The sequence below is a fragment of the Gymnoscopelus microlampas genome, assembly GCF_963454915.1.
Source record: "Gymnoscopelus microlampas genome assembly, chromosome: 14".
Taxonomy (NCBI): Eukaryota; Metazoa; Chordata; class Actinopteri; order Myctophiformes; family Myctophidae; genus Gymnoscopelus; species Gymnoscopelus microlampas.
The window spans coordinates 4,229,611-4,248,286 of NC_139951.1; the positions used below are offsets into that span (position 1 = coordinate 4,229,611).

General features: G+C 40.7%; 1 protein-coding gene across 3 annotated transcripts in view; it reads left to right on the plus strand.

The window, feature by feature from the left end:
* Positions 1-18,676, plus strand: part of atrnl1b (attractin-like 1b) — a 172,560-nt gene that overhangs the window by 89,999 nt on the left and 63,885 nt on the right. For all 3 annotated transcript variants that reach the window (XM_084079482.1, XM_084079484.1, XM_084079483.1), the window contains 3 exons: positions 329-407; positions 2,892-3,049; positions 17,838-17,899. In XM_084079482.1, the coding sequence (XP_083935608.1) occupies positions 329-407; positions 2,892-3,049; positions 17,838-17,899 (299 nt within the window). The remainder of the gene's footprint in view (positions 1-328; positions 408-2,891; positions 3,050-17,837; positions 17,900-18,676) is intronic.

Sequence of the window (18,676 nt, forward strand, 5' to 3'; positions counted from 1 at the left end):
AGAGTTACACACCTGTAAGGGGCCATTTGGAAGCCCATGAGGGTCCCTGGACCCCAACTGTAGACCCACTGGTGTAACAGAGTGTTTCCAGTGAGCCAACATGCACAATATCAGCACCCTGACTCTGTTTGACCAGAATGGAACAGAGCCTTCATTAGTATCATTGGCAACACCTGTGAATGTCTTCACAATATGGCTGCTGTGAATAGAGCCTATTGGTGAAATGTAATGAACATTGTAAAGTGCTTTGGTGTGTCAGTGACTTCACAGCCTCTTCCTCTGTGCTAAATGAAACTCATGGGTCGTTTTGTCGTTTGTCTTTTCACAGGCCAACAAGAACTTGGACATGTCCATCAATGCGTCCAACAACTTCAACCTGAACATCACCTGGTCTGTGGGATCCACCGGTAACTCTTTTGATTTATACATTCCCTCCTCCTAGTTGGTTCAACCCCATTAAGACCTGAGGCCCATTCTACAACTGCCGTCTAAATCAGTAGTTCCTCTCGCACTTTCAAGATTTTTACGTTTTTTTCTCTCCCTCCGAAATAGCAGATGTACAAGCTCGCAGCTGTGAGCTTGTAGATCTTCTATTTTTGACACCGATAAAATGACACCAATGATATCCCGGTTTTAATGGGTTAATTATGTGTTGTTTACTGGGAGCTGACCAGTACAACCACAGTTTGGTACTGTTGTACCGGGAGCTGACCAGTAGACAATCTTCATTTGCGTCTCAAACAGACATGCAAACTTGTAGCTTTTCAGCTACAACAGCCGTTTTGAATCCAAATAGGGCATTTGTGTGACACCTGACCCCGAAAAATGTTTTCACCCTTTTCACCTCGGGGATGTTTGCATCATAGTACCCTGAACAGTAATTTGGATTTACACTTCACATATAAGATGAAGTTAACATACATTCCACTATAAAATATTATTTCAAAAATATTGTCATAAATCCCCACCCCCCCAAAAAAAATTGTACTGGAAAAAAAATAATAACATTAAAAATGCATTAAAAAAAGAAAAAAGCATTGAAGAAAAAGTTAAAATAGCTGATCTACAAGCTCACAACGTGTCACATCGCGGCGCTTTGCGAGCTAGCAGATCGGCTATTTTCATTATCCTTGAAATAGTGATGTAATTATGTATTTGTGTAAGTGTGGGTGCCTTTTTGCTCTTGAGCCGAAAAGTTTGGGGAACCGCGGCCCAAGGACGCTGCAATCATTGTCCCGTGTCTATTATTTATCCCCGCCCAACACACACACACACACACACACACACACACACACACACACACACACACACACACACACACACACACTCTCTTCCTCCCAAAAGTCAGGCCGCTCTCTCTCTCCTCCCCTGCACGACATTGACATTTTTTCCCGCCGGTTAAAACGGGTTAATATTTTGAAGTCAGGTCAGGTTCTATTATTTATTTTTTTTGCCCACAAAGACACTTTTAGTCTGGGAGAGGGGGGGGGGTACCGGAGGGACCCTTTCAACAATCGACAAGTCCAAGGCAGCCCAGTGTCTTTGGGGGGCTGGGGGGGAGCGGGGGGAGTGGGGAAGGGGGACGACGACGTGCAGAGTGATTTCAATTAAGATAAACGCGCTCACGTAGGGCCCCACTCTCCGCCTGTCATCTTCAGCTGCTTTTGTTTCAGTAGCCGTGGGTTGGAATGTCGATGTCGAGAGAGAAGCCACTCTCTCGTTCTTGAAAGGGGGGGGGGGGAATAAGAAATGGCCCTGAAAAAAAAGAAAACGTTTTCGATAGACTTTGACAATGAGGGGCCAGCCCTTTTGTTATGCTTCGAGTTCTCTCGTCTTTCTTTTTTCCGGCGCATTATTGAGTGGTGCTTTTAAAACGCCACTCTATCTCAAATTGATATTTCAGTCGTGGCCATATTGAATTGGTTGGAAAAAAATAATAATTTGCGCAGCGGTTTGTATGACTTTTTCGTTTGGAGCCATTTCATGCTGAATATCACGTTAATGTGGCTTTATCACATTGACATTGAAGGCTTATTAAATGTAATCATTATCTATGATAACATATTAATAATATACATTATACATTTATAATATTGCAGACAATTCATTATAAAAAAAAGTATTGCATCAACTTTAATATACTGCATCAGTGGTTCCCAAAACTAACTATGATAAATTAACCACTTAAAAATGAATGAAAATAGCAGATATACAGTACAAGCTTATAGAGCTGCGACTATCACTGTTCATCCATCCATCTTCAACCGCTTATCCGGAGTCGGGTCACAGGGGCAACAGATCCAGCAGAGAGCTCTGGACTTCCCTTTCCCGGGCAACATTAGCCACTTCCTCCTGGGGGTTTCCGAGGCGTTCCAAGGCCAGTGTGGAGATAAAATCCCCCCCCATCTGGTCCTTGGTCTGCCAGGGGGGTCTCCTCCCAGTGGAACGTGCACAGAGGACCCCCCTAGGGAGAGACGCACAGGAGGCATCCGTACTACTGTAGATGCCGACAATGGAACCAAATGGACCTGTACATCTCTGAGGGTTCATTTAAAGTGGTGGTTCTCAAATGTTTTAACTTCAAGGGATCTCCATAACTCTGAATCTCTGTTTTTTGCTTTTAGTTTTTCTTGCTCTGTAAAGCACTTTGAGCTGCATTTATGTCATGAAAGGTGCTACAGTATATAAATAAAGTGTATTATTATTATTATTATTATTTGGTTCCATTGGTACACTCTCAGAGTTATCACGGATCCATTTGGTCCGATTTTTACACTCTCGAGTTGTCTCGACTTTCAGAACCCACCACTTTAAAAAGAACCCTCTGAGCTTTGCTGTGTGGAGAACACGGTCATAATGTGCTCAGAATGAACCCTTATGTTCTCCTGCAGCTGGAACCATCTCGGGGGAGGAGGTTCCCATCGTCTCCAAGACCAACATCAAGGAGTACAAGGAGAGCTTCTCCTGCGAGAAGTTCACCTTCCGGAGCAACCCCAACATCACCTTCTACGTCTACGTCAGCAACTTCTCATGGCCTATCAAGATACAGGTGAGAACTTCTACCACTACAACTTGTTTGTTGCTCTTCTTCTTCTTCTTCCTCTTCCTCTTCCTCTGCCTCTTCTTGTAGCCACCTCGGTTCTCAATGGCAGGTCCAAATGGACAGTCTCCTGACTTGAACCAAAATCTCTTGTGGAATTTGAAGAAATTGGGTGCAAAACGCAATACCTAGAGTATTAGTGAACCGGAGGCTAGGCATCATGTACTACTAAGTATTAATGACACTTGTCATGAAGGAGTTACACAATTGAATAAATAGACTGCAGTAGTCATTGGAAGTGGTATTTTGTGTTGAGTTCGGAGGCACCACTTGTAATAATAATAATGAATCATAATAGTAAATATAGCTGCAAGCAGCGATAATACGGGGCCAGTGAATAGAGAGAGAGAGAGAGACATGGAAACGGAATAGATTGAAGAGAGAGAGAGTGACATGGAAACAATAGATTGATGAGAGAGAGAGATGGAAACAAAATGGTTTGATTGGACATCTCAACCTACTGCCATTAACAGGATTCGAACTCTCAACCTTCAGACTAATAGGCTGCAACATTACCTATAGTGCTATAGCTTTGTCCAGGCTGATATTGTCTGTTGAAGATCATAAACTCTTGCCTTCTTTCATGAACCAAGCCCCTGTTTCACTAACACTAAGATCACTCGTTCACAAACCATTTACCAATGAAGAAATTGTACATCTCCTCAGAACCAAAACTAGTGAAAGTAGCCGATCTACAAGCTCACAAACCATGAAAAGTTGTGAGATTGTAGATCAGCTATTTTCAGAATGAAGTATGTCACACGTTGAAAAAACGTACTCTCAAATAAGCATTTCAGGTTATCTTTACCATTTGCACATGTATTCATTGATACAGTCATGTTGTTTGCAATTCAACTTAAATTAAGTCTGCATCAAGTGAGGCTTGAACTGGCGACCTTGAGATTGTGAGGCATTCATTTAAGGGAGACGCCATTGGCCCAACAGACAAGTAACTGTGAAAAAGGAGATCACACAGATGATACAGTTTCACGCAAATAGCTGAAAAATCCTGGGTTTAAGTGTTTTTCAAACTGCTCAAAATTGCGGACAATCTAAGGGCGGAGCTTACTGGTCAAAGCGATAGATGTGTTCCTCATGAGTCAAGGCACAAGTGTAAGCAAGTTTCACGACTTTCGGCCAAACGAGGCATGACTTTTGCCCGTTTAAAGTTTGCATTTTCAAAAAATTGCTATTGCGCCCCCCTTTGGCCAATTGGAGTGAGATTGGTTTCAGTGATATTTGGAATGACTCTCTACATTACTGCAACGTTTCAAAGAAATGTGAGTCTTGCATGTATGTGTTAGGGGCAGATGAATAATTTTCATAAAACTGCAATACTTAAAATCTATTTCCTCCTGGGATTTTTGAGTAATCTGCACAAAACATTTTACACATGAACTTAGGACCTTTGCCGACAAAACAAAAGCGGCGGATTTTCCATAAGTGAAAAAATGCAGAAGTTATGAGCCAATGGCTGTTTTTCATATAATTCAAAATGGTGGGCGATCTAAAGGTCAGAGGTCAAAAGTCAGACCACGAAAGTTGTCGGGCATGAAGAGACGCATGTGTGTATTGAAGTTTCATGGTTGTAGGTCAAACAGGGCATGAGTTGTACCTGTTCAAAGTTGGCACTTTCAATTGAGTGCTATAGCGCCACCCTTTGACGAATGAGTGTGAGAATTATTTCTTGGTAGTTTTTCATGAGCATCTACCATATGGCCGAGTTTCGTAAAAAGCGTATGCACGGTTAAGCCAGAACTGGCAAAAACAAGTATTTTTCAAACTGCTCAAAATTGCGGAAAATCTAAGGGCGGAGCTTAATGGTCAAATCGATACGTGTGTTCCTCATGAGTCAAGGCACATGTGTAAGCAAGTTTCACGACTTTCGGCCAAACGAGGCATGACTTATGCCTGTTTAAAGTCTGCCTTTTCAAAAAATTGCTATAGCGTCCCCTTTTGGCCAATTGGAGTAAGATTGGTTTCAGTGATATTTGGAATGACCCTGTACATTTCTGCAAAGTTTCAAAGAAATGTGAGTCTGCATGTATGTTTTAGGCACAGATGAATAATTTTCATAAAACTGTAATAGTTAAAATCTATCTCCTCCTGGGATTTTTGAGCAATCTGCACGAAACGTTTAACACTTGAACTTTGGACCTCTGCCTACAAAAATTTCCAACGGATTTTCCATAAGTGAAAACATGCAGAAGTTAGGAGCCAATGACTGTTTTTCATATAATTCAAAATGGTGGGAGATCTAAAGGTCAGAGGTCAAAAGTCAGAGTGTGAAAGTTGTTCATCATGAGTAGACGCATGTGTGTATCGAAGTTTTATTGCTCTAGGTCAAACAGGGCATGAGTTGTACCTGTTCAAAGTTGGCATTTTCAATTGAGTGCTATAGCCCCACATTTTGACGAAAGATTGTGAGAATTATTTCTTGATCGTTTTTCATGACCGTCTACCATATGGCCGAGTTTCGTAAAAAGCGACAGCACAGTTAAGCCAGAACTAAGATTGGCCTTGAATTGAGAGGGAGCGAAAAACAATTCGTAATATAGCTGCAAGCAGCGATAATACGGGGCCAGTGAATAGAGAGAGAGAGAGACATGGAAACGGAATAGATTGAAGAGAGAGAGAGTGACATGGAAACAATAGATTGATGAGAGAGAGAGATGGAAACATAATGGTTTGATTGGACATCTCAACCTACTGCCATTAACAGGATTCGAACTCTCAACCTTCAGACTAATAGGCTGCAACACTACCTATAGTGCTATAGCTTTGTCCAGGCTGATATTGTCTGTTGAAGATCATAAACTCTTGCCTTCTTTCATGAACCAAGCCCCTGTTTCACTAACACTAAGATCACTCGTTCACAAGCCATTTACCAATGAAGAAATTGTACATCTCCTCAGAACCAAAACTAATGAAAGTAGCCGATCTACAAGCTCACAAACCATGAAAAGTTGTGAGATTGTAGATCAGCTATTTTCAGAATGAAGTATGTCATACGTAAAAAACGTACTCTCAAATAAGCATTTCAGGTTATCTTTACCATTTGCACATGTATTCATTGATACAGTCATGTTGTTTGCAATTCAACTTAAATTAAGTCTACATCAAGTGAGGCTTGAACTGGCGACCTTGAGATTGTGAGGCATTCATTTAAGGGAGACGCCATTGGCCCAACAGACAAGTAACTGTGAAAAAGGAGATCACACAGATGATACAGTTTCACGCAAATAGCTGAAAAATCCTGGGTTTAAGTGTTTTTCAAACTGCTCAAAATTGCGGACAATCTAAGGGCGGAGCTTAATGGTCAAATCGATACGTGTGTTCCTCATGAGTCAAGGCACATGTGTAAGCAAGTTTCACGACTTTCGGCCAAACGAGGCATGACTTATGCCTGTTTAAAGTCTGCATTTTCAAAAAATTGCTATAGCGCCCCCTTTTGGCCAATTGGAGTAAGATTGGTTTCAGTGATATTTGGATTGACCCTGTACATTTCTGCAAAGTTTCAAAGAAATGTGAGTCTGCATGTATGTTTTAGGCACAGATGAATAATTTTCATAAAACTGTAATAGTTAAAATCTATCTCCTCCTGGGATTTTTGAGCAATCTGCACGAAACGTTTACCACTTGAACTTTGGACCTCTGCCTACAAAAATTTCCAACGGATTTTCCATAAGTGAAAAAATGCAGAAGTTAGGAGCCAATGACTGTTTTTCATATAATTCAAAATGGTGGGAGATCTAAAGGTCAGAGGTCAAAAGTCAGACCACGAAAGTTGTCGGGCATGAAGAGACGCATGTGTGTATCGAAGTTTCATGTTTGTAGGTCAAACAGGGCATGAGTTGTACCTGTTCAAAGTTGGCACTTTCAATTGAGTGCTATAGCGCCACCCTTTGACGAATGAGTGTGAGAATTATTTCTTGGTAGTTTTTCATGAGCATCTACCATATGGCCGAGTTTCGTAAAAAGCGTATGCACGGTTGAGCCAGAACTGGCAAAAACAAGTATTTTTCAAACTGCTCAAAATTGCGGAAAATCTAAGGGCGGAGCTTAATGGTCAAATCGATACGTGTGTTCCTCATGAGTCAAGGCACATGTGTAAGCAAGTTTCACGACTTTCGGCCAAACGAGGCATGACTTATGCCTGTTTAAAGTCTGCCTTTTCAAAAAATTGCTATAGCGCCCCCTTTTGGCCAATTGGAGTAAGATTGGTTTCAGTGATATTTGGAATGACCTTGTACATTTCTGTAAAGTTTCAAAGAAATGTGAGTCTGCATGTATGTTTTAGGCACAGATGAATAATTTTCTTTAAACTGTAATAGTTAAAATCTATCTCCTCCTGGGATTTTTGAGCAATCTGCACGAAACGTTTAGCCCTTGGACCACTGCCTACAAAAAATTCCAACGGATTTTCCATAAGTGAAAAAATGCAGAATTTAGGAGCCAATGACTGTTTTTCATATAATTCAAAATGGTGGGAGATCTAAAGGTCAGAGGTCAAAAGTCAGAGGGTGAAAGTTGTTCAGCATGAGGAGACGCATATGTGTATCCAAGTTTCATGGCTGTAGGTCAAACAGGGCATGAGTTGTACCTGTTCAAAGTTGCCATTTTCAATTGAGTGCTATAGCGCCACCTTTGGACGAAAGATTGTGAGAATTATTTCTTGATCGTTTTTCATGACCATCTACCATCTGGCCGAGTTTCGTAAAAAGCGACTGCACGGTTCAGCCAGAACTGCGAAAAGTGGCAGAAGAAGAAGAAGTGACAGAATACTGCCAATAACAATACGGTTCCAGAGCAGAGCTCTGGCCCCGTAATTAGACTTATTTCATCCTACGGGGGAAACTCAGTTGTCAGCAGTTTTCAGGGCTTACAAAGTGTCTTGCTCAGGGGTACCTCGACACATTGCGGGGGGCGGGAATTGAACGTGGGACCCCTTACTTCCCAGATGTGATATCTAGTTGTGTTGAGCTCTTCAAATTGTTGTTCTTCAAATCTTGTCTGATTTGTTTATTGCAAACACTTGACAGTTTGTTGGCCAATAAACCTACCTGAGGGTTGTATCATTTTGACTGCAACTTGTACAGATAACCACATTTTGAGAATGTCATAGTAGGCGAACACCGAACATTCACGAAAAATGGGTGAAGATTCCACAAAAATAACATTATTTATAGGACTCCAATCGAAACAAGACCGCAAGGTCTTTCTTGGTGTTATCTTTTTAGGCCAAGTGTTTGACTATTGCTACTCGTGCTGTTTTGCATTTCTATCTAATAAAATATGCATGTGTATGTACAAGCTCACAATGCATTGTGCTGCTTGCGGTGGATTTTGAGCTTGTACATCGGCTATTTTTTGATTTAAACTACAACAAAGTTTATGGGGTTTAAGTGGTTACGACTAAATGAGAAATGGGGCTTGGAATCCATAATCGGGCTACATTTTATGATTATTAAAGAGACAGTATTGTATGAATGTCATTTATTATAATTACAGTATTAATATGCAGTAATGAACCTGCATAAGCACACAGCTGTGTTTATTTTAGCAGGCAGAAAGAAAATCAGCATTTCACCATTTATACTGTAGTATTCCTGCAAGCACATGACACGGCTATCACTTATCTGGAGTTGTGCTAACCCTTTAAGACCGGGAACACATCTGTGTCATTTTAAGATTTCTTTGGCTATTCAAAAATAGCAGATATACAAGCTCATAGCGCTATGAGCTTGTATATCTGCAATGTTTTTAAAGAAAAGTAGTGAAAATGTGTGCAAATCTTTGAATATATATATTTATTTTACTCAAATCTTTGCTTCTCGGGGTCCCTGGAACAAAATATTTTCAGATGGGGCGGTCCGTGGCCAAATACATATCATTTTGGGGGTCCTTGAGATGAAAAGGTATGAGAACCACTATATATAGCAACATGTTTTTTTTTGTTTTTGTTTTTTTTAACTGTTAGGATTTAGAAGACATTTGTAGAATCCCCCAGAAGCAAAGATTTGAGTTAAAAATGTTCGCTTTAAAGAAATACATATATTCAACGATTTGCACACATTTTCTGGATTTTTCAAAAATAGCCCAGATACCACAGATGCGTTCCCGGTTTTAATGGGTTAAAAACAATGATGAAACCCTGACAGGTTGGAAAAAAACGCATCCATACTTTAGTCTCATGAGCCGTAAAATAAGACGCACACACACACACACACACACACACACACACACACACACACACACACACACACACACACACACACACACACACACACACACACACACACACACACACACACACACACACACACACACTCACTGCTGCGTGGCAAAGACGACTGCTATAAAATAACATTTTGAGAGTGATGTGCGGTCACCATGTTGACATTGATGGGGAGGGGGAAAACGCGGGACATTATTCTTAAAGATATAGATGCCTTCAGGACAGTAACAGCCGTTTGACGTGGGATACCAATGCAGCCGTTTGGTTTGAGCTCCAACTTGAGATGAGATAAAAACCTTTATTGATCCCGTGAGGGACATAGGCTCTATGCACAGCGGCCATATTGGAAAGAAAATGGGCCTCGTCCTTACTACCTTCACAGGTGTTACCAATTATACTATTTAATAACTAAAGCACCGCAGTTTTTAAACGTTTTAATTTCAAGGACCCCCATAACTAAGAGTGTACAAATTTGGTGCTTGCATAATGCAGGACGACAATTTTAATAAGAATACACACAGTACTTGCACACATCTAAGACTGATAGCCCGCAGGCTGCAACTCTGTAAGCATTACTTTGTTTCACGTTGACGCAGAAAAACACATTTATTTTAACACTTGGGGTGCCAGAGGTTTATTAAAAAAATGTACGTTGAGTGCCAGGATTTTTAACCATTTTTTAGGAGCCTGGATACAGGCTTTTGAAGTCATAAGTTAACCAGGAAGTGGATTGGAGTCTAAATCTTTGGAAAATGATATCTCCTGGTGCTGTGAAGGAAACAAAAAAAAATGAAAAAAAAAAAAAAAAATGTTTTTTTTTTTTTTTTTTTTTTCAAAAAATATGTTTTTTTAAAAACCGTGTATATATGGTTTTGGCACTCCATGGTTGTATTCCCAAAACCGTATATATACGGTTTTGGCACCCAATGTGTTAACAGTATAGAATAAAATCCAACGATAAAAAAGCAAGTGTGGATGAACACTAAACAGCTGAAACTTGTTTCTGTTGCGGTCCGCTTGATGAAAAAACACTCACAGCACAGGAAAAAAACAAAGACAGCACAACAGTGCAAACGCATTTTTTTTTAAAAACAATACAAGGAGGGCCAGGGGTCCTATGAACTAACGGGGAGATGGGAAAAACAGACCATAAGTCATAGACGACTGACACATGGAGTCATACATCATAGATATGTCATAGACTCTTTGACATACCTCACCGAGCTAAATGTCTCCAGTGTGTTACCCTGAGAGGAGACAAACCCTGGTACCACCTGCTTCCCAGGCTGTCTCGTATTCAGCTTTTTTTCTTGTTGAATTTCACTCCTGGGTTATTTTTTTCTCCCGGGGAATGTAAACACTGCAGTGTTGAGGAGGAGGAAATGAAAATAAATCCCTTAACCCAGGGGTGTCAAACTCATTTTGGTGTCCGGGCAAGATTGGTCAAATGGTGACTTGAGGTGGGCAGGAACCAGTTGCGGATGCACATGCGCGCTCACACGCATTCAGTTATACAGCATTGTTTTTCAATCTGTTGTCTTGTCTCAGAAAACAAACAATGCAATTTGTAACAACAATAATAATAATAATAAGGGTAATAATAATAATAATAATAATTACCCTTATTATTATTATTATTATTATTATTATTATTATTATAATTATTATAAACCATTTTAAGTAGAATAATTAAATTTGAAGTTAAACAATACCTGGTAATGTGTGTGGGTGGTTAAATAATTACATTTATAGAACAGTGGTGTAAAGTAACTAATTACATTTACTCAAGTACTGTACCTAAGTACAGATTTGATGTAGTTTTACTTTACTAGAGTATTTCCAATTTCCAGAACTTTCTACTCCACTACATCTCAGTCACTGCTATCTACAGTATATCACTTTAAAACATGTTTTATGAAGATTAGCTACTTTAATTATTTACATTTACAAAAATAGCAGATCTACAAGCTCATAGTGCCGCACTATGAGCTTGTATATCTGCTATTTTTGAATAGCCAAATAAATCTTAAAATTACACAGATGCTTTCCCAGATTGAATTTAAATACGCTCTGAGTTCAATTAATACTGATGAGGATTTCACTGGGCAAGCTCCTGAGAAATAAAAGAAGCAGCTTTGATACATTTAAACTACCTAGGCTATTACCATTATTATATTTTCAAAAATATCAAATTTACATGGTGTAGCCAGCATGAAAATTCATCTAAATCACTTGCTGCTCCCAGACACCTGACATCTCTTTGCTTGAACAAACTCAGTTTTCATAACACTGCACTACGTTTTGTGTGTGTGTGTGTGTGTGTGTGTGTGTGTGTGTGTGTGTGTGTGTGTGTGTGTGTGTGTGTGTGTGTGTGTGTGTGTGTGTGTGTGTGTGTGTGTGTGTGTGTGTGTGTGTGTGTGTGTGAGTGTGTGTGTGTGTGTGTGTGAGTGAGTGAGTGAGTGAGAGAATACATGTCCGTGCTGTGCTGACTCCTGTGTGAGGATCAAAGAGTAGCCTATAGCCATTACTACTCGACTAGTAGTTGAATAGACTCTTAACGAGCCAATCAGCCACAACATTCCACAGCTGGGGAGACAATGGCAGGGCCATCAGAGGTACTCAGCCAAGTAGCAGCGTGTGGGGGAGAGCTGCTTGGCCGCGCACAGCAAGTGAGTGCAAAATGCGACTCTGTCTGTTAGATGTAGTATCAATTTACTATTTTTAAAAGTATTTCCTGGGCCGCCACGGACCTTTCCGTGGGCCGCAAAACGCCCGCGGGCCGCGAGTTTGACACCGCTGCCTTAACCCATTAAGACCGGGAACGCATCTGTGTGTAATTTTTTTTTAGATTCCTTTGGCTATTCAAAAATAGCAGATATACAGGCTCATAGCGCGGCACCGAGTGCCGCGCTATGAGCTTGCAGATTTGCTATTTTTTTTTTATCGTGAAAATGTTTGCAAATCTTTTTAATATATATATATATTTTTAAAGCGATATATTTTTAACTCAAATCTTTGCTTCTGGGTATTCTACAAATGTCTTCTAAATCCCAACAGTTGTTTTAATAGTACTTATGTTGCATTAATCAGTGGTTCTCAAACTTTGTTCATGTCAAGGACCACTTCAAAATGATATGTATTTCACCGCGGACCCCCATCTTAAAATATATTGTTCCAGGGACCCCCCCAGAAGCAAAGATGTGAGTTAAAAACGTTTGCTTTAAAAAAAAACATATATATACAATGATTTGCACAAACTTTCACGACTTTTCAAAAATAGCAGATCTACAAGGTGCCACGCTATGAGCTTGTATATCTGCTATTTCTGAATAGCCAAAGTATAAACAGATTACACAGATGCGTTCCCCGGCTGTAATGGGTTAACAGCTCCACAACTCTTGTTACAGTAAACTAGTTCCAGTTATCCAGGAGCATATCGGGGACCGCCGGTCAGACGCATGCAGCCGGCAGGCATTTTTTTCTGCATCCTCCCTCCTCTGTGGGAGAGCTGCCGATTTTTTTTAAACCACTTTAAACCCTTTATAATCCATTGACCAGGGTCCCTCCAGGCGTCTATAGTTGCTCTTTTGCTCTTTTACCTCTAGGCCAAGTCTCTTCGCTGAAAATAGCCATACATACAAGCTTGTGGATTGGCTATTTCAAGCTTGTAGATTGGCCATTTTAGCCACGTGTTTGCCTAATATGATCACATGCCCCAGGATAAGGATGCTAGGGTTCAATTGGTTAAGCCATTGGTTCTCAAAGTGGGGCCCGGGGACCCCCAGGGGTCCGTGAGGGAGTTCCAGGGGGTCCCCAGCTAAATGATAGATTAGGCACCAAATGGACCCTTATGGGTCTGTAACTCAGAGAGTGTACAAATGGAACCAAATGGACCCTAACGGGTCCATTTGGTTCCATTTGTACACTCTCAGAGTTAAATTGACATAGATTTTACAATTTAAATTGCGGTCCAAGTGATAGAAATGCCATTAAATGGGGGGTCTGTAGCCCTAATGCATGTCAAACTGGGGGTCCTTGAAATTAAAATGGTTGAGAATCACTGCTAGAGCCGTAAAAAATCTTCTCTTATGGGGGTCCCTAGCATATCATTTGAAATGGGGGTCTGCGGGCTAATAAGTGTCAATTTGGGGGTCCTTGACATGAAAAAGTTTGAGAACCACTGGTTTAAGCCCTATACACACAAGTGGTTAATGCAATGCCAGCAGTAGCGCACGCACACAGGCACGCACGCGCGCGAAGGGACGTGTGTGCGCACGCGCGCGCACACACACACACACACACACACACACACACACACACACACACACACACACACACACACACACACACACACACACACACACACACACATATACCCACAGAGTAGTAGAGATAGCCGTGCCTGCATGTAGGGTAGATATACGCAGTGTTGGAAAAAAAAGTACTCAAATGTTTTACTTGAGTAAAAGTACCAATACTGCAATGTAGAAATTAAGCCTGCACGATATTAGGAAAGCATGTGATATTCGTTAACGTTGAATACCTCGATAACGATGTCTCACGATGAGTAGAACATATATATATTTTCTCTTAGGTTAGGTATTAGAAGCCGTTTTTTTAAATCGACCTCAGGTCTATAATGGGTTAATTATCGGTTTCAATATATTTTTGGTTAATTGTCCAGCATTCAGTTGGACTGTAATACCGTATTAAACCCAGAGGAACATGAAGGCTTCAGTACATTAAAAGACAGTGTCCCTATCAACGCCCTCAGATGTACTGTACCTCTAATGAAAAGTGTGGCACAAAATGAGAAAAAAACGCCATTGTAATTATCTTCATATGGCGGCCATGGTACGACATAGCTCACGCCAACACGACCGGCGCTGGCCGGTATCGATCTCACATTCGTTTCTATTAACGCTTCCCCCTCCCCCCCCCCCCTCCCCACACATGGTACATGAGCAGTGTTGCCACATGCTGCGAGAGAAACAAGCATCCAGGTCTAGGAAAACGAGCCCAAAAGAAGTGACTAATAGGCTACATGAGCACTTTAAACCTATATCCATCAGCAGTGGTGTTGAGTAACTAAGTATATGTACTCAAGTACTGTACTTAAGTACAATGTTTAGTTTTTTTTTTTACTTTACTGGAGTATTTCCAATTCTCTGTACTTTTACTTCTAGTCCACTACATCTCAGAGGCAAATATTGTACTTTTACTCCACTACAATTATTTGAAAACTTTAGTTACTTTGCAGATATAAAGTATTATATTATAAAACATACAATAACCACTTCTGCCCTATTTTATACCTAGGCTATGTGAAAATAGCAGATCTACAAGCTTACAACGCGTCGCATCGCGACGTGAAAAAAAACCCTGCACGTGAAAAAAAAACCTGCACCCCCGCAAACTACCAATATTTGCAAGCGACCAGCCCAAAGTCGCTTACAAAAAGCCAACCTGGCAACACTGGCACATGAGTCAACCCCAGGAGGAGGTGATATCTCCGGGGTCGTTCCATCTGCAGAGGCGGCCCCCGTAATAGTTTTTTTATTAGATTTCCTGGCAGCACCACAGTCAATTATTTACCAATGGACTAAAAAGGCTGGCTGGTTTAATCCTTTAAGGCCGGGAAGGAAACGCACGTGTGTCATTTTAAGGTTTCTTTGGCTATTCAAAAATAGCAGATCTACAAGCTCGTAGCGCGGCACCATACTGTGCCAGCAATTTTTTTTTTTCCAAACAAAAAAAAATAGTGCTTAGGAAGCGAGATACAGCCTTTTTTCAGTTATAAGTTAAACAAGGAGTGGATGGAGCTGCAAATCTTCAGATAATGATATCTTGGGTTCTGAACATTTTTTTCCTAAAAATATAAATAAATTTAAATTATTTTTTTAAACAAATGTATTTTTCGTTCTTGGCACTGAGGGCATTCAGAAAAAAAAACTCGGGATATCTCGTTGTGTGGCACTGAGAGAGTTAAGAATCGCCTCAGGTCTTAATGGGTTAAACCAACTGGGCCACGGTAACGGGATCAGGTCTGCCTCTCTCTGTCGTTGGCTTGTGTTTACATTAGAGAGAGAGAGAGAGAGAGAGAGAGAGAGAGAGGGGGGGTGGGGGTAGATCTGGTTGAGATAGCTGAATAGTGATAGTCGAGAAGCCGAATTCGAGACTGCCGATGGTTATCGGCGCCGTCGGGGGCGGAAACTGTTGCTTCTCAGGAAATGGAAAAACAAATATTCGAATGGCTCCAATGTAGGTGTTATTTAGTCACAAGCTCTTGTTATAAAAATACTTTTCAATGGCTAAATATTTTGTAAAAATCCACAGACAGACCTTGCAAACAATTTTCAGAAATGGCTAAATATATAGCCGATAAGCGAGGAGGAAGAACTACACATGGTCATGTACTCATGTAAGAACTTTGGGCACGAGTCGGTGCCATTTGCATTTCACGGATATCAGTAGGTTTGTCACAGAGTTGTCTGTTTTGAACCACTGGAAGAAAAAAATAATGTCTCAACTATTTTTTTTGTATGTCTTTCTTTGATGAGTATTAATATCGGCCAGAAACAATTCTTGGGACTTACTAATTAACAAAAATCATAAAATCAAAAACGGCACTCGGTGCCGCGCTATGAGCTTGTATATCTGCTATTTTTTTAATAGCCAAAGAAATCTAAAGTGACACAGATGCGTTCCAGGTCTTAAAGGGTTAAAAAGTCCTTTTCGAAAGGAAGTTTTAAAACGTTCTAGGCAGACAATGTGTTATAATTGCTAAATACAACGCACAAGTACCTAGTATCGATACAGTCGATTATTTGATACAAAGTCAAACGATACAAGATTTTGCATATTGATGCAGTTGGATCGTTGAAATAAAAGTCGATGCGTCGATGCAGTTACTGCATCGTTACACCTCTTGTAGTCATCTTTGCTGAAAATAGCAATTTTCGGCTAATGGTTCCCCTCAGAATAGGGATGCTAGGGTTCAAGTGGTTAATGTAAAAAAATAAAAAAAATCCTATCATAGTAACTCTGATGACCCCCTCGGGGTCCCGGACCCCTGTTGAAGACCCCGGGGGTAATTGAGAGACTGTCCATTTCAGTAAGACACACAGCGGTTTGGCCTGTTTCTTTCTGTGATATGGCGCGCGGCATCGCAGCTAAGTGCTGCGTCCATCCTTGCCACCAAACAGAAGCTGTCGCAGCACTTTCTGCACCCCCCCCCCCCCCCCCCCACAGTCTGGCCGCTGACCTTTTGGCTGCTCCAATCTGCTCTTAACACGGACTTGACCTATCAACACCCCGCGCCCCGTTAACCCCCTCAACGCCACGCCGCTGATGGACTCCAAAGGAACACACTGTCAGCGCACCGGGCTTAAGCCAAGCATTTACCCTTCGCCTTATCTCTCTCGCTTTCTGTCTGTCTGTCTCTCTCTCGCTCTCTGTCTGTCTGTCTGTCTGTGTCTCTCTCTCTCCCTCTCTTCATCTCTCTCTCTCTCTCTCTCTCTCTTTATCTCTCTCTCTCTCTCTCTCTCTCTCTCTCTCTCTCATATATATCTTTAAGCCTTGCGGATAAGATGTTGGCTTTCCATGCGGGAGACCATGCGGGTTTGAATCCCCGGCGTTACACCAGGTTGAAAGTGGTTCGATGAATAGAACTAGAAGGACATTTGTCCTTTAACCTTTTTTTTCCTCTCTCTCTCTCTCTCTCTCTCTCTCTCTCTCTCTCTCTCTCTCTCTCTCTCTCTCTCTCTCTCTCTCTGTATAGATCTATCTATCTATGTATGTATATGTATTTATAGTTCACTAAAGCCTTATTTTATGGTACTGTAGTCGTACCATACTATGTTTGACCATTTTAGAAAGTGTTTGCGCTCCCTCTCGCCATTTGAACCGAAAAGCCTGAGTCCTACTATATACATTGCATGAAATGTAAGCGTTTATTATAAGCAATTGTATTATAATTTACCAATTTTCCTTTCATAGGTGACCAAAACACCAAGCCTACAATGTCTTTTTCAGAGAATATAGAATTAGAAATGGCCACACACATGATTTATACAGCAATCAGTTATTTTCATCAAGTGATGAAGTATAAGGCTGTAGAACTGTGAGACTAAAACAGATTATACCAATTACTTTAGTATTGTAATCATGATTATTAATCACAATTAACCCATTAAGACCGGGAACGCGTCTGTGTCATTTTTAAGATTTCTTTAGGCTATTTTTGAAAAATCGTGAAAATATGCGCAAATCTTTGAATATACTGTATATATATATATTTTTTTTTTAAAGCATTAGGATTTAGAAAACATCTTTTTAATCGGCCTCAGGTCTTAATGGGTTAAATGTCTTTAGGAGTGTGACAAATAAATGATCCGTGTGGGTGAATATTTTGAAAGAAAAGAGAGAGAAAACTTGTGTCTGTCCTGTAATTCTGTAGATCTTATAATTATGTGTGTATGGTTTGTGTTTGTCCTACAGATTGCCTTCTCTCAACACAACAGCATCATGGACCTGGTCCAGTTCTTTGTCACGTTCTTCAGGTAAGAACTGTACTTTGAATACAAATAACACTTCCAGGGGGGATTCCCCCTTGGCCCGGGGGGCAATATTAGGCTTTAGGTCATCCGGCAGAGGCTCTGAGCCACTACTGCTACACTTAAAAGCCTCAGTATGCGTTAAAAGTACCCCACACATGTTTGAAAGTGAAATATCCCTTTAATTAGCACACTCTTAACACATTCACCGCCAGAGTTTATTCATAAGGTAGTCACCCACTGCCAGCGTTTTTGAGTTTTATAGCCTTTTGAACCGTTCACAAAAAAATTATATCCATTAAAATCCGCGATCGGATGGTGTTTATAAACAGCAACGACGGACGTACGAGCCCTCATAATGTTTACACTTTTCTTTCTTTTTCTTCTTCTGTGGTATCAGCGGCTAAAACAGGCTGCAAACGTCATATCCGTTTGGCTGTGACGTGGCTGTGACGTTTCCCCACCGGCCATCTTAGATTAGCTTAGCCTCCGATCGGCTATCAGATCGTTTTTAAACACAAAGAGGATAACCGTTCGTCGATCAAAGAAAAGAAAATACAACCGGAGCTTACCATTCGTTTTTAAACCGTGTGAAAACCATGATCTTTAGCCAAAACCAGGGAAAAACTGTTTTTTCAAGATAAAAAACGAACCGGAAACGGTTGTCGGAAATTTTCTCCTAGGATGGGTCGGAAGCGTCATGGGAAAAAAAAAAAAATCAAGGATGGTACCAAAACATTTTTTTTTCGTTATCAAACCACATAAAAAGACGATCCCGAGATA